This window comes from Ovis canadensis, chromosome 8 (genome assembly GCF_042477335.2).
Source record: "Ovis canadensis isolate MfBH-ARS-UI-01 breed Bighorn chromosome 8, ARS-UI_OviCan_v2, whole genome shotgun sequence".
NCBI classification, from domain to species: Eukaryota; Metazoa; Chordata; class Mammalia; order Artiodactyla; family Bovidae; genus Ovis; species Ovis canadensis.
Window position 1 is genome coordinate 95,361,231 of NC_091252.1, and position 25,374 is coordinate 95,386,604.

The window sequence follows — 25,374 nt, forward strand, 5'->3', positions numbered from 1 at the left end:
TTTTCTAGTTATATGACCTTTTCTCCACCTGTGAACTCCATGTGGCAAGGATACACATTAAAGGTTTGTGCACTTGTCACCGTGGCTAGGTCATAGCAGGTGGTCTCAGTAAATGAGAGCTGTTGCTGCTCAGGTGTGGAGGCTTTTTTAAAAATAGATGTCAGTATCAGTTTATTATAAACAGTAATGCGAAGATAAGAGCAAATCCTAACCTTATTGGGCTCCTGGATCCCAACAGAACCCGATCTGAAGAAAGGAATGCAGTGAGAAAAGGAAACGGTGTCTATACCATCTAGGGAAGCTGTTGGGAGATGGAGCCTGAAGTGCACTTGCGTTAGTTTAAAGTTGAAGTAGGGTAGATGGGAATCATGGCAGGTCTCTTAAATGAGTGATTAAATCAGAGTAAGTTGTTAACTGGCTATTTAAGAAACGTGGTGAGGAAGAGCAAGTAAACAGAGTGGCTTCTAGCATATTCCCCCCGCATTTTAAATGTGTGCTCTAATTCTGTATTTATATAGAAGTGAAATAATGCTATCATCAATCTGAGTATTCAGGGTACTATTTTAAAAGGGAAAACGTATGCAATCAGCGTTTTTTAAAAGTTTGATTCATTCTAAGAGGCCTTCAGAATGCAATGCTTAGTAGTTTCCCTTTTGATCTGTAGATATTACGGTAAAGACGTTGATAGGTATATATTAATAGTTCTGGGCTTCCCTGGTGGTTCAGATGGTAAAGAATCTGCCTGCAATGCAGGAGACCTGGGTTTGAACCCTGGGTTGGGAAGACCCGCTGGAGAAGGGAATGGCAACCCACTCCAGTATTCTTGCCTGGAGATTCCCATGGGCAGAGGATCCTTGCAAGGTCCATGGAGTCAGTCACAGAGAGTCAGGCACGACTGTCTAACACCACCACGATGATTTTAATATTTTCTTCCCTCATCTTAAAGACCACAGTTCTAGAAGGCTGTTGAACGAGTCTAGAATTCAAGGGAGGACACAAGAGCATGGACTGGGGTAGTGTGGCTTTGGAAATTGACAAAAACAGGGTTCACCTGTGAGTGGTAGTGGTTCAGTTGCTTAGTGGAGTCTGACTCTGCCACCCCATGGACTATAGCTGGACAGGCTCCTCTGTCCGTGGAATTTCCCAAGCAAGAATATTGGAATGGGTTGTGATTTCCTTCTCCAGGGGATCTTGGGCATCTAGAGATCAAACCCACCTCTCTGGCACTGACAGGTGGATTCTTTACCACTGCACCACCTGGTGGGGATTTTTTTCTACGAGGCATAGGATGTAGATCATCTCAGTATCAAGAATTCCTTCAGTTTGGGCAATTTTTGAGACTTGGTATAGCAGGTTTGATAAATGGTGTTACAAAGGCAACAGCGATGCCAAGTAGGGAAAAGAGGGGCGGGGAGGAGAGGAGGGTACAGGGTAGACGTATGTTAACAGTGACGGCCAAGGTGGGAAAAAGTGCGGATTTAAAAACCAGAGGCGATGCGGGCCCCCATCCCTGCACCTTGGCTGCAGTACCTGCTTTATTGCAGTTCTTCAGGCGCTGTTGACTGGTCTATTTTTACTCTTTTGGACTCTACTTTGTCCTACCTTGCCTCTTAATATTCCAGGTCTACGTAAATGACATTCTCCTCTTATAGGGATTGCAAAGGAATTGCTGCGGAGCATAAACGACCTCTGATTGCTAGGGCGGGGGTCTAAGCGATTCTTAACCCTAGGGGATCAAATACAAGATGAAACACCTGTGGGCAGACAGGTGGCCGCGCCGCCCGCTGCGCATCCGGGGCTGGTGGGCGCACGCGGGGGCTGTGCGTTTCTTCACTCCCCCACCCGCTCTCCGAGAGCCCTTTAAGGCGCCGGCGCGGCGCTTGCGTGTAATAGCGAGGCGACACGTGGCCGCACTCACTGGGCGCCCTCCGCCGAGCTGCTGCGTGGCCATGGACATAGGCGCCGATGAGTTTGAGCAGAGCCTCCCTCTGCTGCAGGAGCTCGTCCTGGGCGCGGACTTCGTGGGTAAGGCCCCGGGATCCCAGGCTTTGGCGCGGGAGCCGGCTGGCTGGTGCGCCTGGGGAAGGTATGGTTCGCTGGCGGACCCGGTGAGAGAGGTGAGGCCCAGTGGGGTGGTCTCCAGGCCGCAGGAGACTCAAGCAGGGCCCCTCGGAAGGACAGTGGGACTCCTCAAGTTTGGGCAGTGGGATGTTGGTCAGCAGTTCACTCGTAGCCCCCGTGTAGTCCAGGTGGAATGGGGTGGCCTGGCATCCTCGCTTTGGCTCCCTCTGTTTTTCTTTCTCAACCTCACCTGGCTTCTCGAGAGCCAAGAAGGTGAGCCGGTACTTTTGCCACCTGCAGCGTTCATAGCATGAAGAGCCTTGCGATATTCTGTGCCTGGGGACTCTTGTCTTTTTTTGCCTCCCCTGCAGGTCTGGACATAGAGTTCACGGGCCTTCGTTCTAACCTGTCCGGGCCCCAGCAGATCAGGTAAAGCTAAAGCTGCCTTAGAGCTGGGCTGGAAAGCCTCTTCTGTGCCCTGGTTGGCCAGTGTTACTTATTAGCAGGCACCCTGTTGGCAGCGGGTGGGCAGGACAGCTTTTTGTGTGGGGATTTGCGGACCTGGCTGGCTTTCCACAAAAGGCAGATTCCCTAGTTGCAACAAGGAAAGCGCTGCCCTGGTTGAGAGCTGCTAACCCAGCGTGGAGGCTGCTGCCTTGATAGCATCTCCTTGCCTCTGGACTGAGACGTCTGTTTTTTTCACAGTCTGTTTGACTTGCCATCAGAGTGGTATCTAAAGACCCGTCAGAGTATTCAGCAATTCACCATCTGTCAGATCGGTGAGTTTAATCTTCAGCTGTTTGTTACGAGTTATTGAAAGAAAACTTTTTTTTAATTGTCTCTGTTTCCTACTGGTAAAACCTCTTTGGCACCGTTCTTAGATACTGGCTATCATTTTGCATGCTCGTTTGGTTTTTGTCCATGTCGTGCCTGTGAGACTTAACTCTTCAGAATAAGCAGAAACTTGATCTCCATGCCGGAATCAACATTAAGGCACTGGGACCACCTTCAAGGGGAAAATGTGTATGTTTCCTTTAAGCAAAAATCATACATAGCAAGATCATACTATAAATATGTTGTTCTGCATCTCCCCACCACCGCCCCCCCCCAACAAAGGGATTTAGAGCTCTTTCTATATCAACTTATACAGACTTCTGGTTCAGTTAAAAAAAAATTTTTTTTAATTTTTTTAATTGGAGGAAATTAAATATTGTATCGGTGTCTGCCATACATCAACATGAATCAGCCATAGGTATACGAATGTCCCCTCCGTATTGAACCTCCCACCCCATCCCTCTAGGTTTTCACGGAGCACCTGATTTCCGCTCCCTGTATCATGCAGCAAATTTCCATTGGCTGTCTACTTTACATGTGGTAGCTTATTTGTTTAGCACTCCTAACTGTGTATCTTTTGGCTCTCTCTCCTAATGATGAGTGCTTTGGTTGCCATTTGTATGTGATGAAACAAGGTTTCGTTGCCTGTCTTAGCTCTTATATATTCCTGTGCACTCCTGAGTGTATGTGTTTGGTATACTTGTAAAGGACCAAAGTAAATATTTTAGGTTTTGTGGGTGATGATATGGTCTACCTATGAAGTTACAACAAGTCAGTGCTGCCCTTGTTAATAGGGAATCAGCTGTAGTTAATACGTAAATGAATGAGCATGGCTGTATTTCAGTAAAACTTTGTTTAAAAAAAAAAAAAGGTCCTGAGCTATTTTACTGATTGCTGCTTTTCCTGTGAATGAGTAACACCTGTGTGTGTTTGCTGTCTGTCTGCTGTTTTCTTATTTACTTGTCCTTTGCTGTTTTCTTATTTATTTTTGGATGCGCTGGATCTTCGTTGTGCTGGAGGGCTTTCTCTAGTTGCAGTGCCCTGGGCTGTTCTTTGTGCATCCCTTGGAGCATAGGATGCTCTTGTTGCAGAGCACAGACTTTTAGTTGCCCGAGGCGTGTGGAATCTTCCAAGACCAGGGACCAAACCCATGACCCCTGCATCGGCCCGCACTTTCTTATCCACTGTACCACGAGGGAAGTCCTGCTGTTTTTCTGCTGCGATATGTTTCTTAATTGTGAGGCCTCTTTGAAAGTATGGGAAATAGCACTTGAATACGTTCGTATTGTTTTCCCCCTTCTTCAAAGTCTTTTACTTTGTGATTTTTTTAACAACACAAACATTTAAAAATTATTCACTGTATAAATCTTCATAGATTTTAGTGTTTCTTCTTGTTTTAAAACTATAAAAAGTGTCTTGTAAAGTAACTATACTGCAATAAAAATTAATAAACTAAATAATAAAACTGTAAGTGTCAATATTCTGTTTGAACAGCCATTTACAATTATTTCAGGAATTTGTGTGAATTACAGTTCGACGGTTCTCCTGTTTTGACTCTTTCCCTTCCTCCCTTCATTCCGTTCTTCCTTCCTTTGTTTCTTTTTGAGAAGTTATCCTAAAGCCTGTGTAGTAACTTTGGGTGTAAAGAACTGACTCTTAATTTGATACTCAGAGAGGCAAGAACCCCATTCCAGTGCTAGAGGGAATATGTTCAGAATGTTTTTTGAGTTAGCTTCCGGTAGCTTTTCTCTTGGTATTCATTCTGTCCACCATTACTCTTCTAGGATTGTCTGTGTTCTCCAGTATTGAAGGCGAGTCGAACAAGTATGTATAAAGACCTTTGGCAAAACACCTGGCTCTCGCCTGTTTCTCTTCTCTACCTGTTCCCCCTTCAAATTCTACTTCAGGCCCTGAACCCCTTTGGCCCTGGATGCTCCATAGTCTCTCCTGCTTCCGGGCCCTCCACCCCGCGTCCCCTGCCGGCTGGTCCTTCAAGTCTCTCAAAGCAGCACCATCCCTGGGGGCCTCTCCCAACACCCCCAGACCTTCAGTGCCCCTTGCCATCCGTCCTTCCCTCCTGTGTATATCTTCAGGCTTGCAGTCAGCAGTGTTACAACGAGGGTGACGTAGCTCCTAGGCCCCAGTGGTCAGAAAGGATGTGAATGGCAGCCCCTCTCTCTCAGATGGGGGTCAGACTGTCTGCCTTTTTTCACTGGCCCCCTGCACCAGCCATAGTACTTGAAACACAGCTGGCATTCAAGTATAGCGAACCCTTGAATAACGCAGGGTTTGAACTGCATGAGTCTGCTTATATTAAATACACACTGTGGTACTCTATGATCCACAGTGGAGTCTGTGGGTGCAGAGGGCCTGTGGCTAGACCCAGGGCAGGCTCTAAGTTATATTCAGATTTCTGGCTGTAAGAACAGCTGGTGCCCCTAACCTCTGTGCTGTTCAGGGGTCAGTTGGACTTCTCAAGGGCAAGGAGGAGCCCACTCGGAAGCCTGCTCTGTGAGCCAGAATTTTAGAAGTGTTTTCTGTCTTTTTCTCTGTCTTTTGTTTTTGTTTCTAGGTATATAGCTCATTCTTGTAACTTCTTCCTCTTCCCTACAACATTTGGGGTTTTGGACTCAGAGTTCTCTTTCCAGGCTTCCAGTGTTCAGTTTTTGAATCAGTATGGCTTCGACTATAACAAGGTATGGCCTGGGAGGAGGGGGCCCGGAGGGTTGAGGGGCCAGGTGTCCACCTGGTCCGAGTCCGCTTCCTGTCGCCCTTCTGACTTGGTCACATACAAGTGGACAACAAAGGTTTCTTTCTCTCCTGTCGCACAGAGGATGCCACTGACTTGTTTCCTGGTCTCTCCCTGTCTTTAGTTTCTCAAAAATGGAATCCCCTATATGAACGAAGAACAGGAGAAGAAAATTAAGCACAACATCCTGACTGGGAACTGGAAAGTTCGCAGGTAAAGCCCGCTTCTCCGGGTGCTCTGTGGGGTTCTTTGTTGCTGGTGTGTTTCTTGCATTGCTGGACATGGTGACCTCATACTGTCCCCTTAAGCTGAGCTCAGCCACACATGACAGCCCAGAGTGCTAGTATGCCATTCCTAAGCCTGAGATCAGAAACCTCTCACTGCATAGCGTGGGATGAAGGGGCAAAAGAACTGACTCTTAATTTGGTCCTCAAAGAGGCAGGAACTCGAGGGGGAAAATGGCTCTATGGGACTTCCTGTGAGAGCCTTAGGGTTTTTCAAGGCAAGTCACAGGTGACCTTGACCATGTGGCCATGTGGCTCAGCTCGGGCACGCTGCCCCATGAGTTTGATCTGTTGTGCTCCCCGAGGGTAGGGTCTCTGCCTTTTCTCTTTGGCCTCCAGTGCCTGTTGTTGTGTGTTAACCCGGTCATGCTGTGGGGCTTGGGCCAGGCCTGCTCAGTGGCCTTGTGCGCTGGAAGGAGCCGGCCACCAGGGCCCAGGTCTGCTGAGCGTTGTGTGGTTCTGAACCAGTCCTTTAAGCTCCTTGGGCTTTCGATTCTTTGCCTTTATCGGTGAGAGGGTTAAAATAGACAGCTTTTAATTCTGGAATGTTATGATTGTCTAGTCCAAATCATTATGTAACGTTGGAATTTTATCCTTGTTCTTGGTTTTATATAAAAATACTGCTTTGGAAGAGAAAAGCAACTTGAATTTTTAATCTTCTGTTACGTTCAAACGTTGGAGAAAAGGCTTTCCTTTTCTCCACATGACACAGTGTTCTTGTATTTCTAACGCAGGAGAAGATGTACTTACCAAAGTTCCTTTCTTTTCCGTTCTTCACCAGATGGTGCTTTTCCACCTCTGAGAGGGGTACTGAGGAGACAGACCTGATAGGGCCCCTTAGTGTTGGCTGTCTCCCAGCCCCTTCCCCCCACAGGCCTGTCAGCGGGAGGGGGACGTGCCCCTGTGGACGGACCCGAGGGTGGAGGCCAGGCGTTTGGTTTCCTCTTGCGACACAAGACTCAGAAAAGAAATGGTCGTTCTGGGGTCCGTTTTCTTGCCAGGATCACAGGGTGAACACGGGCGCCTTCTGGATCCCCTCCCGCATTAGTGTTGTCTGATGTGCCCATTTTCAGCTCTCTGGACAAAGACCAGATCAAGGTGGTGATTGACGAGGTGACACGCTGGCTGGACCTGGCGGAGGAAGGGGACTGGATGACCCTCCCTGGTATCGCTGGTAGGCAGGGGGTAGCCCCCCAAGTGGGAGCTGGGAGCCGACACTGTCACCTGTGGGGAGCATCCCTTCTCCTCCGGTGGACCCTGGGCATCGGCTCAGCAGACACGTGGTCCCTGTGATTAGATGGAGCTCTGACCTTGAGTGGGAGGTTGGAAGGCTGTCCGCCTGTTCTGAATTTTAAGGTTGAGGAAGTCAGGTTCCACTCAGCACCATCCTTTTCATCCCAATCCTTAGTGCCCCTTGGACTCTTCCTTTATTTACTTCCGTTAATCTCTGAATGTCCCTCCCACAGTACAGTGTGGGATTGCTGCCCTACATTAGCAGTTCTCAGCCTTGGTCATTGGACCCCAGGGGTCTCTGAGACCCTTTCCACGGGGTCATGAGGTCAGAATGGTTATGAAAACATCGCTTGGCTGCCGCTTGCCGCTGTCCTTGTGCCGTCTGTACTGGTGGTCCCGCAGCCCCTGTGAGTGATGCCCCTGGTGCCTCCGCACAGGTGGGCATGGGAGCATCTAGCCACACAGCACTCATGTTCTTTGTTTCCATGTCCAGTTTAAAAAAAATTGTGACTTAAGCACCTTGTGAGTGAAATAATAATTCTTAGTTTTACTAAATTACAACATTTCATTGCTCATCTTTTACAACATTCCGTGTATCAGTAGAAGTATGGAAGAAATACATGTGCATGAAATATGGCTGCTGTTTCCTGAAGTACAGTGGTTACCTCGAGGAAAAGCGCTTGGGCAAGATTTTGTGTTGAGAGCTGAGTTAGCTGCCTTCTATTTTTCTAATTTTTTTTTTAAAGAAAGTAATTTTTTTTTCTCTTGGCCATGCTGTGAGGCTTGTAGGATCTTAGTCACCTGAGCAGGAATCGAACCTGAGCCCTTGGCATTGAGAGCAAGGAACCCTAATCGCTGGACTGCCAGGGAATTCCCTGAAGAAATATAATTTTTACTTGAAGGAACTGACTGGTTATTTCAGTGTGGGTATTTTCAGTCATCTTCTCAAGTGAAAAAAGTGAGCCTTGTTTTCAGGGACACTAATCCCTAGTGTTTAGTAGAGATGAAATTTGAGCTTTCAGTCAGAAACTGAAATTTGAGAAGACTTCATCTCTCACGATTAGCTCGACAGCTTTATGGGACCTTTCTGATGAGATCAGTGGCCACATGTACAAGGGTCTCTTGATGGGATCATATGATATGTGAGCCTTTGGAAGGTGGTGTGCATAACTCAGGAAACCAACGTTCCCCAGATAACCAGTGCATCGTGTCACGCAATCATAGGCAAAAGTGTACGGGGTTTATTATTTTTCAAACCTTACAGTTTTTAGTTTCATGTGTATGGTTTTAATTTCTGACATGGTAGACATCAAGACCTGTAACCCACACACACAAAGGCTCTTTGGGGTCCTCCGTTTGAGAGCGGCCCTGAGATCAGAGACTCAGAGAAAGCTGCCCTGGTTCATGCCAGGCCGCCCCTGTCACTCGGCCTAGGGACAGTGAAGAGCTGTCTCCCCACGTGCTCCCTCCATCTCTCTGCTGCTGCTGTCTGCTAGGCTTCTCCCCCTGCCGGGGTCTCTCGTGGTTCTGTGCAAGCCTTGATTCCTTGCTGCAGGCTTCCAGGCCTTCGAGGTCCAGCTCGTACTGAGGAAGGCCCTCCCTGAGATCTGGACAGTGCTGAGAGACCAAGGGGTGAGTTCCCACCTGGGGGGGCCAGCCCCCATCATTTCTGTCTCATGTGGCCGAATCTGACCTCTCTGAGAGGCTTCTTCCCCTACTCCTTCCCGTGTGGCTGAACCTGGCCTCTGTGAGAGGCTTCTTCCCCTACTCCTTCCCGTGTGGCCGGGTCTGGCCTCTGTGAAAGGCTTCTTCTCCCTACTCCTTCCCGTTCGACACGAGGGGCCACTTCTTTGACCCCATTCCTCCTCTTGCTCTCAGGTGATTGTGAAGAAGGTGAGTACGCAGCACCGCTGGTATCTTGAGAACACCTCCTGTGACCGAGAGAGCTGCTGGAAGGAGAAGATCCTTCTCTCTGCGAGGGGCTTTTCTGTGTTTTTCCAGATGCTGGTGAAAGCCCGGAAGGTAGGGAGAGAATTCTCTTTCCTTGATTTTTTTCGCAGTGTTTTGTATCTTTCTGTAGAGACAGATGAGTCCTTCAACAGTAAACTTAGATTCCTTAAAATGAGTGGTTTCTTTTTGTTAGCTAACTCTGTGGATCTAACCTTGCTTTTACAAAGTCATGATAGACTAATTTGGAGAAAGACTGTCCCTGTGAAATATTACCATTCCCTTGCCCCTTTCGGGCACACAGGCATTTCAATACAAATTGACCTAAAACTGCTTGGGGACCGTGTGTGTTGCTTCACAGCTTAGATCCCAGTGTGGCTGGGGCCTCAAGTTGCTCTGACCCACTGGTTTGCCTTTCTAGCATTTAAGCAGTCAGGCTGCCTTTCATGGGAGTGGCGATCGAATTACCATGTCATCAGAATCCAGTGGGTTTTAAAGCTACACCCTTTGCCAGAGACAGCAGTTAGTCTACGGCATTTGTTTTATTTTTAAAATTTCCTTTCTCTTACCTGTCTATTTCCTCCAAGTAGCCCTTAGTGGGACATAACATGATGATGGACCTGCTGCATCTCCACGAGAAGTTCTTCAGGCCTCTCCCAGGTAGGGCCGACCCGTCCTTCTCCTTCCTCTGACCTCAGCTTGCCATTGGGCAGGGGGATCGGCCCGGCTTTGTGCTCCTGAGGCAGCCCTTACAGGCATCGGGTTTCCAGAGAGGTTAGGCGCATCTGTGCCTGTTACTGTTTTCCTGGAACTAGGTGACTTTCTCGGAGAAGGCAATGGCGACCCCCTTCAGTACTCTTGCCTGGAAAATCCCATGGACGGAGGAGCCTGGTAGGCTGCAGTCCATGGGGTCGCTGAGTCGGACACGACGGAGCGACTTCACTCTCACTTTTTACTTTCATGCATCGGAGAAGGAAATGGCAACCCACTCCAGTGTTCTTGACTGGAGAATCCCAGGGACGGGGGAGCCTGGTGGGCTGCTGTCTATGGGGTCATGCAGAGTTGGACACGACTGAAGTGACTCAGCAGCAGCAGCAGGTGACTTTCTCAGGGAGAAAAACTTATATTTGATTGATACTCCCCCCTCCCCCCCCCCCCCCCCCCCCCGCATTACAGAAGTTGTTCAGTCTCATTGTAAAACTTAGTGAAATCAGAGATGTGCAGGGAAAACAAACTTAGCTTTAATCACGGCTGTAATTCTGACACTTTTTGCTTTTTCTTCTGTTTTGGCTTTTCCATGGGCTTCCCAAGTGTCGAATCGGTAAAGAGCCTGCCAGCCAGTGCAGGAGATGTAAGAGACCTGGGTTTCATTGCCATGGACAGAGGGCCCTGGCAGGCTATAGTCCACAGGGTCGCAAAGAGTCAGTCGCACACACACATACTAATCTTAACACTTATTGCTTTTTCCTTTGTTTTGGCTTTTGCATATTTGACTACACGATGTATTTTATTCCGTTTGGCTTTTTTCCCACATACCCAAAGCATTTATTTATGTCCTTAACCAGAGCTTCCCTGGTGGCTCAGAGGTTAAAGTGTCTGCCTGCAATGCGGGAGACCTGGGTTCGATCCCTGGGTTGGGAAGATCCCCTGGAGAAGGAAATGGCACCCCACTCCAGTATTCTTGCCTGGAGAATCCTATGGACAGAAGAGCCTGGTGGGCTTCAGTCTACAGAGTCGCAAAGAGTCGGACACGACTGAGTGACTTCACTTTGACTTTCACCTGAAATATCTTTTTGGGCTCCAAAATCACTGCAGATGTTGACTGCAGCCATGAAATTAAAAGACGCTTACTCCTTGGAAGAAAAGTTATGACTAACGTAGATAGCATATTGAAAAGCAGAGACATTACTTTGCCAACAAAGGTCTGTTTAGTCAAGGCTGTGGTTTTTCCAGTGGTCATGTATGGATGCGAGAGTTGGACTGTGAAGAAAGCTGAGTGCTGAAGAATTGATGCTTTTGAGGTGTGGTGTTGGAGAAGACTCTTGAGAGTCCCTTGGACTGCAAGGAGATCCAACCAGTCCATTCTGAAGGAGATCAGCCCTGGGAGTTCTTTGGAAGGAATGATGCTAAAGCTGAAACTCCAGTACTTTGGCCACCTCATGTGAAGAGTTGACTCATTGGAAAAGACCCTGATGCTGGGAGGGATTGGGGGCAGGAGGAGAAGGGGCTGACAGAGGATGAGATGGCTGGATGGCATCACTGACTCGATGGACGTGAGTCTGAGTGAACTCTGGGAGTTGGTGATGGACAGGGAGGCCTGGTGTGCTGTGATTCATGGGGTCGCAAAGAGTCGGACACGACTGAGCAACTGAACTGAACCTGAAATCATTTCAGTGGCCATACCGTACTGTCTAATGGCTGTCCCGGTCTTTTCCATGACGGATGCCATTGGACACACTGCAGTGTGATGGAGTGTTACCAGCATGCATTCAAGAGTCATGCTTGAATCCTCATTCCATCCCTTGTTACACATGATCTTGAGCAAGTTACTTTAATGTAGCTGTTCTGTTTCCTTGTCTAATAAGGGTGATAATAGTATTAATATCAGAATTGGGGATTAAATGAACTGCCAATGCACAGAGAACACTGTTGTTCAGTCGCTCAGTCATATCGCACTCTTTGCAACTCCGTGGGCTGTGGCACACCAGGCTTGCCTGTCCTCCACTATCTCCCAGAGTTTGCTCAAGCTCATGTCCATTGAGTCAATGATGCCGTCCAACCATCTCATCCTCTGTCACCCCCTTCTCCCGCCCTCAGTCTTTCCAGCATCCAAGGTCTTTTCCAGTGAGTCGGCTTTTCACATCAGGTGGCCAAGGTATTAGGAAACACTAGCAAAGCTGAAAAGGGGTGAATAGTTTCCCTAAGATTTTTCTAGGAAATGAATTAATAAAACACCTCAGTTTGAGCATCTTGAGAGATCTGGGGAAGAATTAAGGGTCAAATAATCACTCCCCCCAAACTAAGCAGACAGGCAAACAAAAAGAAATTGCTGAAACAAAAGCTGTGGCAGAAAGGCCCCTGGAGGCGACCACCTGGCCCCGTGGAGAGTGATGTGCAGATGCTGGGGGTGATGAGTGGCCCAGGGTGGGGCAGGCGATCCTCTTACCTTGTGGGGGTCCAGAGTTAATGCCCCAAACTGGGAGACCACTGAGCAGTATAAGCTTTGTTTAGCAATGGTGGGAATACACACCAAAGGAAAAAATTGAAGATCACTGCCTTCAGCGAATAGGAAATGGGAGGTTAGCGAGGAGAGGGTGAGCAGAGAGATTTCAGTTTGTTGGTTTTGCAGTGAGTCTCTTTAAAAGGTATGCGGTATAATTTTGACAAATATGCAAATTAATAGGTGATTTTTATCAAGACACAATTTTTAACTTACTGGATTTTTCTCTGAACAGTTATTTACAGATTTCACATTTGTCTTTTCAGTAATATCTCTTTCTCCCTTTTGCCATTGACTACAGCTTTGCAAACTGCATTAACTAAGGTTGGTCATAGACAATAGTCTGAATTTAATGGAAAACTGTTCGACTTCTGCTGTAACAAAGGGTAATGTCGGGTTGGTTTAAGATTCAGAAATCCTTAATGATGAGCAAGGATGTTTTCAATTCCTGTTTGGTTTTATTTGCTTTACTAACCAGTGTTGGTGACAAGCTAGATTGGAGAATTTCTTCCCATTTTTACCAGTGATCTCACTTCTGACTACCTGGGTCTTTCCCTTCAGAAAGCTACGATGAATTTAAGCTGAATATCCACAACCTATTTCCTGTTCTCATTGACACCAAGAATGTGACAAAGGATATCTGGAAGGTAATTAAACTCCTTTGGGAAAGGAACACTTCATTAGTCCCAGGAACATTTAGCTTTCTCACTGTTTTCAGAAATTGTTCCATGAACCCTTTTCTCAAATTTTATAGCCAATATTGGTTTTTTTATTGACTACCTGTGAGTAAACTCCAGTACTTTGGCCACCTCATGCGAAGAGTTGATTCATTGGAAAAGACTCTGATGCTGGGAGGGATTGGGGGCGGGAGGAGAAGGGGATGACAGAGGATGAGATGGCTGGATGGCATCACTGACTCGATGGACATGAGTCTGAGTGAACTCTGGGAGTTGGTGATGGACAGGGAGGCCTGGCGTGCTGCAATCATGGGGTCGCAAAGAGTCAGACATGACTAAGGTTGGTCGTAGACAATAGTCTGAATTTAATGGAAAACTGTTTGACTTCTGCTGTAACAAAGGGTAATGTCGGGTTGGTTTAAGATTCAGAAATCCTTAATGATGAGGAGCAAGGATGTTTTCAATTCCTGTTTCGTTTTATTGCGATCATGGGGTCGCAAAGAGTCGGACACGAGTCGCAAAGAGCAACTGAACTGAACTGAGTTCAGTTGGCTTATGTGTGATCTTTTTTTCTTTCCCTCATTCAAGTTCTCATGCTTTGACTTACTGCTGTCTAGTTCATGGGTCAACAGAACAACTTATTCTAGAGCTTGGTAGATACCTCATGCGTGTTTTCAATGTGCTTAAAAGTTGCCAGGGTTGGGGAGCAGGGACCCCACTTGAAAATTTTTACAGAGCATTCGGGTCAAGGAATTTCAGCCCAGATAACAGAATCACCTGAGAAGGTGAATACTGATACCTGGGCTGCACCTTTAGCTCCTCTAGTGTGGAGGGGCTGGGAGCGGCGTTTCTCCAGCTGCCAGGTGATTTCTGTTGTGCAGCTGGGGTGGTGCACTGCCTATGGAGAAGAGAAGCACCAGCTAGTTAAGATCCTGCTTAAAAGTTAAACCGAGTGTTTTAAATAGAGCCTTACGCTGACACCACAGAACTAGGACTGGGTTACTTGGTACATCTTTGCCCAGGGACACACTTAACTGCTCGTACCTATATTTGCAGCTCTGACAGTGTGCTGTGACGCTGCCCATCTCTACGTAACCGAGTCAGAGGGCAAAGTGGGGAGGATGTGGGGGCTGATCTGAGGGAGTGAAGATAAGGTGAACTCTAGGGACTTGGTGACCTGCCAGGTCCTTAGACAGCCCAGCGACCATGAGTCCTTGGCCACAATCTGATGCCTTGGAGTCCTTAAACACTTGTCTTTGGTATGAGTTGTGTTTGTGGCAGGTTTTTTTTTTTTTTTTTTTACTGGAGGACAATTGCTTTACAATATTGTGTTAGTATCCGCCATACATCAACATAAATCAGCCACAGGTATGCATATGTCCCCTCCTCTTGAATCTTCTTTCCACCTCTTACCCCATCTCACCCCTCTAGGTTGTCAGAGGGCACTGGGTTGAGCCCCCTGGTCCACAGCACACTCCCACTGGCTATCTGTTTTACACACGGTGATGCATCTGTCTCCATGCTACTCTCCCGATCTGTTGTACCCTCTCCTTCCCACACTGTGTGCACCAGCTGTTTTCTCAGTCTGCATCTCCTTTGCTGCCCTGAGTATAGGTTCATCAGTACCATCCTTCTAGATTCCACGTGTATGTGCTAATATACAGTATTTGTCTTTCTCTTGCTGACTTCACTCTGTGCAGTAGGCTCTAGATTCATCTCCCTCCTTAGGACTGACTCATGCATTTGTTTTTTTATAGCTGAGTAATATTCCATTGTATATATGTATGTGGCAGTTTTTTTCTAGGCTGGGTTATTGGGTCCCAAGCAGGTATGCTAGGTACTCTGTCATCAGAATTAAGGAATAAGGACCAGGTGTGCGTGAAGAGAGAGGAGCTACAGGATGACCTAGAGTTTTCAAGGTCTTTTTAGTGGCCACTTGGTAATACCTGAGGTGCTTGCATGCTCAGTCGTGTTCGACTCTTTGTGATCTTATGGACTGTAGCCCACCAGGCTCTTCTGTCCATGGGATTCTCCAGGCAAGAATACTGGAGTGTGGGTAGCCATATCCTTCTTCAGGGGATCTTCCCAAACCAGGGACTGAACCCTCGTTTCCCGCACTGTAGGCGGACTCTACCACTGAGCCACCTGGGAAGTCCATTAAGCAGAGAGAAAACAAAACCTCAACTGTCTTACTCTACCTCATTTGTTTTCCATAATTACAGGAACTCAATTTCCCAAGGGTTTCAAATCTCTCAGAAGTTTATGAAGTCCTGAACAGGTAAGGAGGCTGTTTTTGGGGGGTGCTTAGAGAGCAGGGGTTCCCGGCTGGGCCAGTTTTGTTCCCCAGGGCACCTTTGGCAGCACCGAGACATTTTGGTTGTTTCAGCTCAGGGCACTTCTGGCACCCCGTGAGCAGAGGCCAGGATGCACAGGAGAACCTTCAACACAAAGAATTCTCCAGTCCCATATGTCACTGGTGCTGAGCCGAGGAACCCTGTTCTAGAGGGGAGAGGGCCTGGGCGGGAACTTAGAGCGGTTTGATTTCAGTTCAGTTGCTCAGTCATGTCTAACTCTCTGCGACCCCATGAACCATGGTGTTTTCTGTTGGTCAGGGTTTTATTTCTCCTGTGATCTGTTTGATTGTTGGAGTGATAAGCTCCATGGGAACAGGTTTTATTCTTCCTTTGCACTCTTTCTCTTGGGCCTAAACAGTGCAAGGCACAGTAGGTGCACATTAAACTCCTGGCGTCTGACACAGTGGGCCCCACTCCCCCTTCCCTTTTGTCAAGACCTTTCCTGCATCACTCTTATTTTCTCGTGAGGGTTTTCCTCTCTTCTCTGCGCGCTCCCCTGTCATCCCTTCATCTCTCGAGAGCCCCTCCGCAGCTCTCTTCTTCCTCCTAACCATGCCCCGGGTGACCGAGTCCACCTCGTCAGCCTCAGCGACCGCTTCTGTCCCACCAGGGCTCCAGCCTCCTGCCCTTTGTTGTTCATGCCCCACGAGGCCTGCAGGCACCTTCTGCTTGGCCCCCCTGTCCCCTTGTCCGTCTGTCAAGCCTGCTGCTGTGTCTGCAGCAATTTTTGCCACCCCAGTGCCGGGCTGACGGCATCTTTGCAGGAGCTGAATCTAGACCTCTTGGGCTTAAACCTCAGCTTCGTGGCTCACTGGCTTTGTGCGTGACCTTGAGAGAACGGCTTAACCTCTGCGTGCCTCAGTGTTACCACCTGAAGAGAGGGAGTCATTGCACGGAACGCCCACGCTGGCCCTGAGGGTTACACGAGCTCGCAGGTGGGAGGGGAGCTGGGGCTGTGCCCTGCGTGTCGTCCACACTTAGCGGGACGTCCACTGCCGGGGCAGCTCCACAGCCACCTTGCGCCCCAGGCACATGCTGCTTGGCAGATGAGGAAACTGGGCTTCACAGCTGCTAAGCGAATAGAGAGGCGCCAGTAGATTTTGTTGGGAATCAAATGAAAGGAAGATTTCCCTGTTGAGTGCTGCCCTCGTTCACCCACATGCCAGGACCGGGCCCTGGAACGTGTCCTGGAGCCGGACTTCCTGTATCTTCTAGTCTAGTCCTGTGAGTTTTACTCCCTGAATGTCCTACACTCTGTTTCTTTTTTGGCATCCTCAAGAGTCATTGCCTTCACTGAGGCCTTTGCCTCTCATTTCTGTGGTGTTGGGGGCCCTACCTGGTAGCTGGGTGCCCCTGACCTACTTTATTTCGTGTGCTGAGTGATCGCCACTGCAGTGATCTACAACATGAATTTGACTGGACCATGTCTCTGGTCTGTCTTCTGTGGTTCCTGATGCCCCCACGCATCACCCCAGCTCTTTCCCGATCCCCTGCTTTCACTGCGGGCTGCGGCCATGCTCAGCGTCTCGACATATCATGGGTCAGGGCCCGCCCTTTCTTTCGCGTCACCGCCTGCTCTTCTCTCGGCCCCAACACCTGATGCTGTCCACTCTCCACTCAGCCCCACCGAGTTCCTGGGGTTCAAGGCTCTCCTGTAAGACCAGCACCTTGGGCACTGCATTCCTAGGGTGCGCTGGACAGTAAGGCCCCGAGGGCAGAGCTGGCCTGGAGTTGGTCCTGGCGCCTTGGCTGGGTCACATGTCTGATAGATGCTCAGAAGGATGTAGGTGCAGCTTCTCGGTCGCTGTTCTTTCATCTGTCCTGTTGCTGGGTTACCGAGACCCATCTGCCCAGGCCTAGATCCCTGGTTTTTGTTTGCTTAAATTTTACTTTCTATTAGAAGCGCAGTTTGTTGTGATTTAAAAGGAGTCCTGGTACTTACTGTGTGTGTGTACACACGTGTGCGCAGTCGTATCTGACTCATTATGACCCCATGGACTGTAGCCCACGAGGCTCCTCCATCCATGGGATTCTCCAGGCAAGAATACTTGAGTGGGTGGCCATTTATTTCTCCAGGGGATCTTCCCGACCCAGGGACTGAGCCCACGTGTCTGTGTCTCCTGCACAGGCAGGCAGGTTCTTTCCCAACTTCTCCCCCTAGTCCCAGTACAGAGGGCACTTTTGGTTAACTCGAGAGGGTGAGGGGAGCACACAGAGGGACCATTTTCTTCTCTCCTAGTGACTTGAACCCCACCAAGAACTCCGGCCCGGTGATCATTCACGCCAGCAGGTGTGAGAAGTACGGTAGGTCCCCTTGGCCGGGCTCCCACGTGGTTGGCACAGCTTTGAGATGCTGGCGCTCAGGCTGGTCCCCACGCAGAAGTGGGGGGGGGTCCGGGTGGGGCTTCTCCAGCGCCCTGTCCACGTTGTAACCCCTCCCTCGAAAGGAGCAGTCCTGGGGGCCATGGGTCTGTCGGGAAGCCCTCTGCTTCCTGCTTCTGTGGGCACTCTTGCCACCGTGTGTGTGGGGGTATCTAGGTCAGGGTGGCGTGAGGCTGGGATAAGGGTCATGGTCTCTGGAGGAATAGCCGTGTGTGGGTTGTGTGTGCACGGCCGACGTGGGTGTGGGCCTGGGGGCGTGCCCTCTCCCAGGCTGCGTTGTAACCGCTGTCCCTCGTGCTTCTGGGGAAACCCTGCAGTGGAGACCAAGTACCCCCACGAAGCAGCATACGACGCCTTCCTGTGCGGGTCAGGTGAGCACCGCCACCCCCTTCCAAAGTTGGGGGGGGGCTCCCCGCCATTTACTTCCAGGTGGGCGGCCCCTTGGAGGTAAAGCCTGACTTTGTGTATCAAGCAAGGCGGGCGGGCGTGCCTTGGTGTGGGTCACGTTGCTAGCTTCTTCTCTTCCAGTTCTGTTGAAGGTGGCGCACCTGCTCCTATGGAAGGTACACAGGTGAGTGTTGCTCTCATCCCGTGGCCGGTTCGTGGTCGGGGATAAGCCGGGGCCTCGGGGCGCTCACGCTCTCCCAGAGCAGGAGGACACGTGTTGTGTAAACAACATGTTCATGAGCGGCGGGCAGCTCGCCTCCATGGGCGGCCTTTCCCCCCAACCCCTGGGCTGGCCCCTGCCCTCCTGCCTCTTGTCCCGGCCTTGGGAAAAGCCCCTGTCAGGCCAGGCCGTGGGCGAGGCTCGGGTTCCAGCCCCTGCCCCAGCGCTCCCAGCACTGTGTGCCTGCTCCATCGATTACCTGCCTATTTCCTCATACCATGTGAATCACAGTGAGCTGAGAAAACAGAGCCGATCCGGGGGACAGATAATCCATGCCTGGTTCACAGTCAGGCTGCAGGAGAGGCCAGGGACTTGGGATAAGGCACCTGCAGGGGAGGTTCTTAAAACCCCAAACTGGAATCGGAGCTGTGTGTTCTCAGGGCCTCAGCCTCCCGGACGCCTGCAGGGCTCAGCTCATGGGCACCAGCTGCACACGTGTGCCTCATGCTCAGCAGCATCACCCTTGCTGCACACGTGTGCTCGGTAGGATAGAGCACACCCAGGGCAGGAGCCAAACAAAGTTGTGTTCTCTGGGGCTGACCTAAACGTTTTCAGACTGCACCCTGTTCATCTGGGTACTCCCTGCACTTGTCCATTTTGGTAGAGACCACTGGCAGCAGCTGGTGGTGTGGAGGTTAAAGCGTCTGCCTGCAATGTGGGAGACCTGGGTTTGATCCCTGGGTTGGGAAGATCCCCTGGAGAAGGAAATGGCAACCCACTCCAGTATTCTTGCCTGGAGAATACCATGGACGGAGGAGCTTGGTGGGCTACAGTCCACGGTTTGCAAAGAGTTGGACAAGACTGAGTGACTTCACTTTCACCATACTGGCAACCTACTCCAGTATTCTCGCCTGGAGAATCCCATGGGCAGAGGAGCCTGGCGTGCCATGGTCCATAGGGTCACAGAGAGCTGGACACGACTGAAGCGGCTAAGCACGCATGCACTATACATAAACTAGCCCATGACACGCCGGTGTGAAGCTTGTAGCTTAAGTGAGATGTTGATAGCTTAAGAAATCCACCCCCTCCCTGCCCCCATCTCTGTCTTCCCTGCACCCTGACAGCGGGGAGCAGTGGAGCCTTTTGGTGCCCTGGTACCTGGGCCTTGCTTCCTTCATTTCTTATACTCCTTACCACCTAACCACCCTCCTTGGTGTAGAGGGGTTCTGTGGCAGCCCAGGCCTGCCTGACCCCACGACCCGTGCTTTCTCGGGCGTGTGGTGGGGGCTGGTGACGGAACCAGGCCGTGGGGGGAGGGACAGCCCTTTGAACAAAGTGGGGGGTGATGCCCTCTTGAGGGGCAACAGGGGACCTGCCTCTCATTCTCTGACCTGTGGCTGGTGTTCGTCAGCCCAGAGGTGTTCACCGAAGTGTTGCCTGCAGATGCTGACCCCTGGTTGCTCCCCCTGGGCTGGGGCTATGCTGAGAGCTTGCTGGTCATGGGGGGAACATCCAGCAACAGAAGCCCTAGGGCTTACGAGGAGGGGTAGGAGGGTGGTGTCGGGCAGCGCCTTCCCGCTGTCCCCAGGCCCCAGCTGCGGCTGAGGGCCAGGCACGGCACCAGTAGGCTGAGTGCCGCAGTGTTTTCCGCCCTCGCAGCTCTGTTCCCATCCCCGAGCCCAGCTTCCCGCTCTACCTGGACGTCCTGGCGCCCTATGTGAACCAGGTGAATCTTATCCGAGCCGGGGTCCCCAAAATCGTAAGTAGACTTCACTCTGCTCTTTGTGGGGGAGGGAGACAGGCTCGTGCTAGGACGCAGCATGCTCCTCTGGGCTCTTTAGGGCTTCTGACAGCAGCCAGACTCAGAGTCGAGAAGGGTGTTCACACTGAGCCTGTTATTTTTTTTCTCGTGTTTCCCTGCTATAGAAGCAAGGTGACCTCGCTTGTTCCTTCTTTCTCTCCCACCACCACCACCCCCGGCAAACAGGCCCTTTCCTAGTTTCTCTTTCAGGATGTTCAAGCTGGGTGGGTGGTCAGTCCATAGGAGCTGTGGGAAATCTCTTCTCCTCCCTGCCTTCTAGAACAAGCTGGGTGGGTAGTCCTTCCTTCCATAGGAGCTGTGGGAAATCTCTTCTCCTCCCTGCCTTCTAGAACAAGCTGAGTGGGTGATCCTTCCTTCAGTAGGAGCTGTGGGAAATCTCTTCTCCTCCCTGCCTTCTAGAACAAGCTGGGTGGGTGGTCCTTCCCTAGGAGCTGTGGGAAATCTCTTCTGCTTCTCCTCCCTGTCTTCTAGAACTTTGCGGGCCCAGACTCCCCTAGCATCCGCCCCCCCATCCTCATCCTCACCGTCAGGAAGTGGCCAGGGGTCAGCGAGCAGCAGGTCTACCGCGAGTTTCAGAACTTCTGCAAATTCGACGTCAGGAGGCTCACGCGGAGCCAGTTCCTGCTCATGACCAATAAGTTCAAGGAGTAGGTGCCTGGGCTCTCGGCCCGCCCCAGCCCCCAGGGAGCAGGCCCGGCCCCCATGTCCCTGACCGCGCCCTTCCCTTGGCAGCACTCGGAGCATCCTGAAGGAGTACAAGTGCCACCCGACGCTGCGGATCTCCCTGTACCACTACTGGAGACACTCCCCGAATGTCAACTGCCTGCTACAGTAAGTGGCCAGCACGGAGCCTGCCTCACGGCGCTGGTGATCCCCAATGAGTCGACACAGCTTGCTGGCTGGGGTGTGTCGTGAAGGCGTCGTAGACGAGCACGGTGGACCTCTTTGTGACCCCCATGGACTGTAGCCCACCAGCCGCCTCTGTCCATGGGATTTTCCAGGCAAGGGCACTGGAGTGGGTTGCCATTTCCTTCTCCAGGGGATCTTCCTGACCCAGGGATCGAACTCAGGTCTCCTGCATTGCAGGCAGATGCTTTACCATCTGAGCCACTAGGGAAGCCCCTTCTGTAGGGAATAGCAGATAATTGCTCAAACATCTGCAATGCAGTGGCAACCCACTCCAGTATTCTTGCCTAGAGAATCCTCTGGGCAAAGAAGCCTGGTGGGCTGCTGTCCATGGGGTCTCACAGAGTCGGACATGACTGAAGCGACTTAACATGCATGTATGCATTGGAGAAGGAAGTGTCAACCCACTCCAGTATTCTTGCCTGGAGAATCCCAGGGACGGAGGAGCCTGGTGGGCTGCCATCTATGGGATCGTACAGAGTCGGACACGACTGAAGCGACTTAGCAGCAGCAGTAACAGTCCTAGGTTCTAGGGCTTCATCGGTGAATGAAACCCAAGCCCCTGTTCTCATGGAGCTCAAGATTTAGTGGGAGGTAGCAGACAATGAACAGATGAATTGCGTGGTCTGGTAGGTGATGAAAGAGAAATGAGCAGGGTCAGGAGGCAGGAGGGGTGGCCTTGGGGGGGAGGTTGCTCTTCGAAGGGGAAGATGGGGGCCCTCGTGGAAGACTGGTGAGGAGGGGAAGGGAGTGAGCCAAGCCCACGGACAGTGGAGGGACCAGCGTCCGTCCAGGCAGAGGGGGTGGTGGGGAGGGGCGAGGGGGGCCCTTGAGTGGGGTCTCCTAGTGTTGTCGAGGGGTAGCGAGAAGCCACTGAGACAGGGCGGAAGGAGCAGGAGGCGAGGCCACAAAGGCTGGCAGGTCCCGATGGAGCAGAGGGCGCTGGGTGAGGACCTGGGGAAGCTGGGTCTCCATCGACGGTCCTGGCAGAGCAGTGGTGCATTGCTCCTCACTAAGACACTGGGGGACCCAGGGCAGGAGTCTTCAGGAAGCCAGGCCACCAGGACACATGGTTCCGTTGCAGCTTGGGCCCCTTGGTGACAGAGGAGTGATGGGAGTGGTGGAAGTGGGAGCCGACAGACAGGAGCAAGGTCAAGTTTAAATCCAGGGTGTGGTGCCTGAGCAACTGGGAAGATGGGACTGCTCTTAACTGAGCTTCAAAGGTTTCAGATTCCTGTTAGGGGCCAGATCCACTGAAAACCATGTCGTCGTCGTCTGGTTGGCATAAAAACTCCTTCTGTGTCAACCGCGTGGTGATGGTGGTGGTGGAGTCGCTCAGTTATCTCCGACTCTTGCGACCCCATAGACTGTAGCCTTCCAGGCTCTTCTGCCCATGGGATTTTCCAGGCAAGAATACTGCTGTGGATTGACATTCCCTTCTCCATGCAAGCCGCACCATCGGTGTATAAGTAGTTCTTTATGTTATAATCCCAAGAAACTATTCGCTGTGGCTTGTGTATGCATTGATACTACTTGTTTGTTTATAAATTAAACCTTTCTTATTTTGAAATAAGATGTCTTTTTTTTGTAGATGTCATAGATGTCATATGAAAAAGATATCATATTTGTAGATGTTCCTTTTGAGCATCTACGCATATGAAATTAAAGATATGTTAAATAATATAACCATGGGAAAATAATAAAATCTGAAGAGATGGAAGCCTGGGCAAATGTTTCGATAATAGCAATGAAACTAGCAAAACAGGCAAGATATTTTGTTGACAACTAAGTTTAAATGAAATCTTCACACAAAGTCCCATTAAAATAAATGCTGAAAATTCTGGAGAGAGAAAAAATGCTTGGCTGCTCAGCAGCCTCTTTGCCTTTCCTCCTCCAACGTAAGCCACCAGGGAAGATGCCCTCTGCGTCCCAGGGCCGTTCCAGCCTCGAAAGAACGTGGGCGGCGGAGGCGCACATGGCATCTGGGCAGCGGAGGTGGGAGGGGAGAGGGGCCGAAGCCCGCGCCAGCCTCTCCCGCCGGGCCGGTCGGGGCCTCTGCGCGGGCCAGGCCACTGAGCCGGGTCCTTGTCTTGCAGAGTCTGCGGTGTCATTACCACCTGGGCCTTCATCGCATTTCTCCTGGGAGGAGCTGGCCCCTGAGGGCAGCGAGGCCACCTGCAGCTCCGTCCTGTCTGCACGCGACCCCCTGTTTGTTTGCCTCACATCATCCGTGCAGATGGATCGGTACCGTCCTCACAGGGAACTGTGTTCTGTTTTCAACGTGAAAAAGTCTGTAAATATTATCACCTATAAGTCCTTTCTTTGTGGCCCAAACGTTTCTTTCTATAAATGACTGAGGAGAAGTCATGTCTCCTGGGCGTTTAAGCTCACGTTCCAGAATGTCTTCTGAACAGACAGCTAGGCATCCAGTGGAGCTGGCCCCTGAGCGAGCCAAAGGCTCTGTTATCTCTGGGAGAGAAATCATTAGCCAATCAGCTAACAGGGATTTAGGCCTAAGAAATAGCCTCAGTTTTAGTAAACGGGAAAAGTAAAGCCAAGTGTCCACTGCACAGGTGTTGATCTGTTTTTATTTTGGGGTTTTGCTTTGGGTTTTTGTTTGTTTGTTTGTTTGCTGGGTCAAAAATAGCTTTTACTGAGGAGAAAAGACTCCAGCCTACAAATGTGCTACTTGTAGTTAAAATTTTATATGTTTAAGTTGCAGAATATAGTATTTCATAGGTTAGAAAAGAGAACAGTTAATATCAGAATCATGGAAAATACTATGTAGAATAAGTAAATAGGACATCGTATCATTAGATTTGTGTAGTTCAGCTCCAGTGAGTGGAAAGGCAGGTTGATTTTCCTTCTCATTCATTTGTTCACTAATTCAGCAAATGTTTATTGAACTTCTATGATGCCTAAGATGTTAGAACGTGTCTTTCGGATGTTTATGGTGATAGTCCTTTAGTTTTTGTTTTCTAATTGGATTGCCATTTATAAAATTACACATGGCCCCTGATGTTTTGCTAAGAAGTTTCCCCTCAGATAAATTGGGGTAGAGCAGACTAAGGTTTTATGGTCCACGTTTGAGATAAACGTTATAAACCCTAAAGCATTAATATTCACTTTGGAAACAAAGTGACCTGTAGCGCAGGTGTGTGTCCCGAGACAGGTAGGATCAGATTCTTTTCTTGCCTCAGCAGTGCCGTGCACTTCACTTGGCTTTATCGGGAGCTGTTCCAGAGAACAGGGTTGAACTTGGCTGTGTTGTGTGCTCAGCCTTGAACTTGACTTCATTATTCAGCAAAGCCTTGAGCTCTGTGCGAAAGAGGTCTTTTCCTCTGTAAAAGCAGAAGTCTTAGAGATGGCGGTCACCCAGAAGAAGAGTTTGGAAGCTGCCATTCCAGAAGACCCTTGTCGTCCTGGGGTGTGAGTGACCCGCTGACCGATGGGCTGCTGTCCCTACAGCCTTCTGGGCAGCTCTTGTGTTCAGACCAGTGAAACGCTTCCCTCGGTCGGTCGGGGGAAGGGGGCTTTGTCCATCTGTCCACACAGCATCCTAGGGGAATTTTTTTCTTTTTTTAATTTATTTGGCTGCACCAGGTCTTAACTGTGGCATGCAGGGAGTCTTAGTTGGCAGCACGTAGGATCTAGTTCCCTGACCAGGGGTCGAACCCGGGCCTGCTGCATTGATAGCACTGAGTCTTAGCCACTGGATCACCATGGAAGTCCCGGGGGATTTTTGTTTTGTTTTTGTCTTCCTGTTGGATATTCCTTTGTGTATGCTACGGAAAATTCCCACTGTTTATGAGCTCTTGGGACCCCGTCTCATGGATGTGAGCCGTGTAGGCAATAAGCAAACCTGAGAAGTGAAAACAGATTTCTCAGCTGAGCCTGTGCAGTTGACCTCCTGGCGTCAGGGCACTGAGCTGTCTTAGCTCTGGAGCAAGAGACCCTGTAGTGGTTTTATCAGATGTTACTCATTTGCTCTTTAACTCTTGGTCTCTTTGCGAGTTTTTGCGGAGTCCATGCTTTGGACACCCTCAGCAGGGCCTCCGTGCTGCGGTCAGCGTCCTGCCGTCCGTCTGTCCATGGGGACCCCGGCTGGCTGCATGGTCTGCTGTCCCTCCTGGAGGAGGCTTCGGTGGTGGGATCTGAGCTGCTCAACCCATGACCTCGATCAGCTTCCCTTTACTAACTTCCCTGAGGCTTCTCCACGGGTGCCACGCTGGAGGTGCCGAGTCCAGGAAGTGTCCTGCTCATACCACCTCCCAGCCTGTGTCCCCAGACAGAGCCTT

General features: G+C 50.3%; 1 protein-coding gene across 1 annotated transcript; it reads left to right on the forward strand.

Moving 5' to 3' along the window:
* Nucleotides 1–1,682: 1,682 nt before the first annotated feature.
* Nucleotides 1,683–23,646, forward strand: PNLDC1 (PARN like ribonuclease domain containing exonuclease 1). The gene is made up of 19 exons (XM_069598857.1): nucleotides 1,683–2,025; nucleotides 2,433–2,490; nucleotides 2,767–2,840; nucleotides 4,680–4,719; nucleotides 5,468–5,591; nucleotides 5,769–5,857; nucleotides 7,002–7,102; nucleotides 8,717–8,793; nucleotides 9,040–9,183; nucleotides 9,699–9,768; nucleotides 12,890–12,975; nucleotides 15,228–15,283; nucleotides 17,599–17,663; nucleotides 18,059–18,112; nucleotides 18,270–18,312; nucleotides 20,008–20,107; nucleotides 20,642–20,817; nucleotides 20,903–21,001; nucleotides 23,173–23,646. Exons 1-19 carry the CDS (start codon nucleotides 1,746–1,748, stop codon nucleotides 23,234–23,236), a joined length of 1,800 nt encoding a protein of 599 aa, XP_069454958.1. The 5' UTR covers nucleotides 1,683–1,745; the 3' UTR covers nucleotides 23,237–23,646.
* The last annotated feature ends 1,728 nt before the right edge of the window (nucleotides 23,647–25,374 follow it).

Bases quoted from the DNA above. Each gene is read 5' to 3' on its own strand.
- PNLDC1 (XM_069598857.1), top strand. From the start codon at position 1,746: ATGAAACACCTGTGGGCAGACAGGTGGCCGCGCCGCCCGCTGCGCATC. The intron at 2,026-2,432 runs GTAAGGCCCCGG...CCTCCCCTGCAG, and splicing joins CCTGGGCGCGGACTTCGTGG to GTCTGGACATAGAGTTCACG. The intron at 2,491-2,766 runs GTAAAGCTAAAG...TTTTTTTCACAG, and splicing joins TCCGGGCCCCAGCAGATCAG to TCTGTTTGACTTGCCATCAG.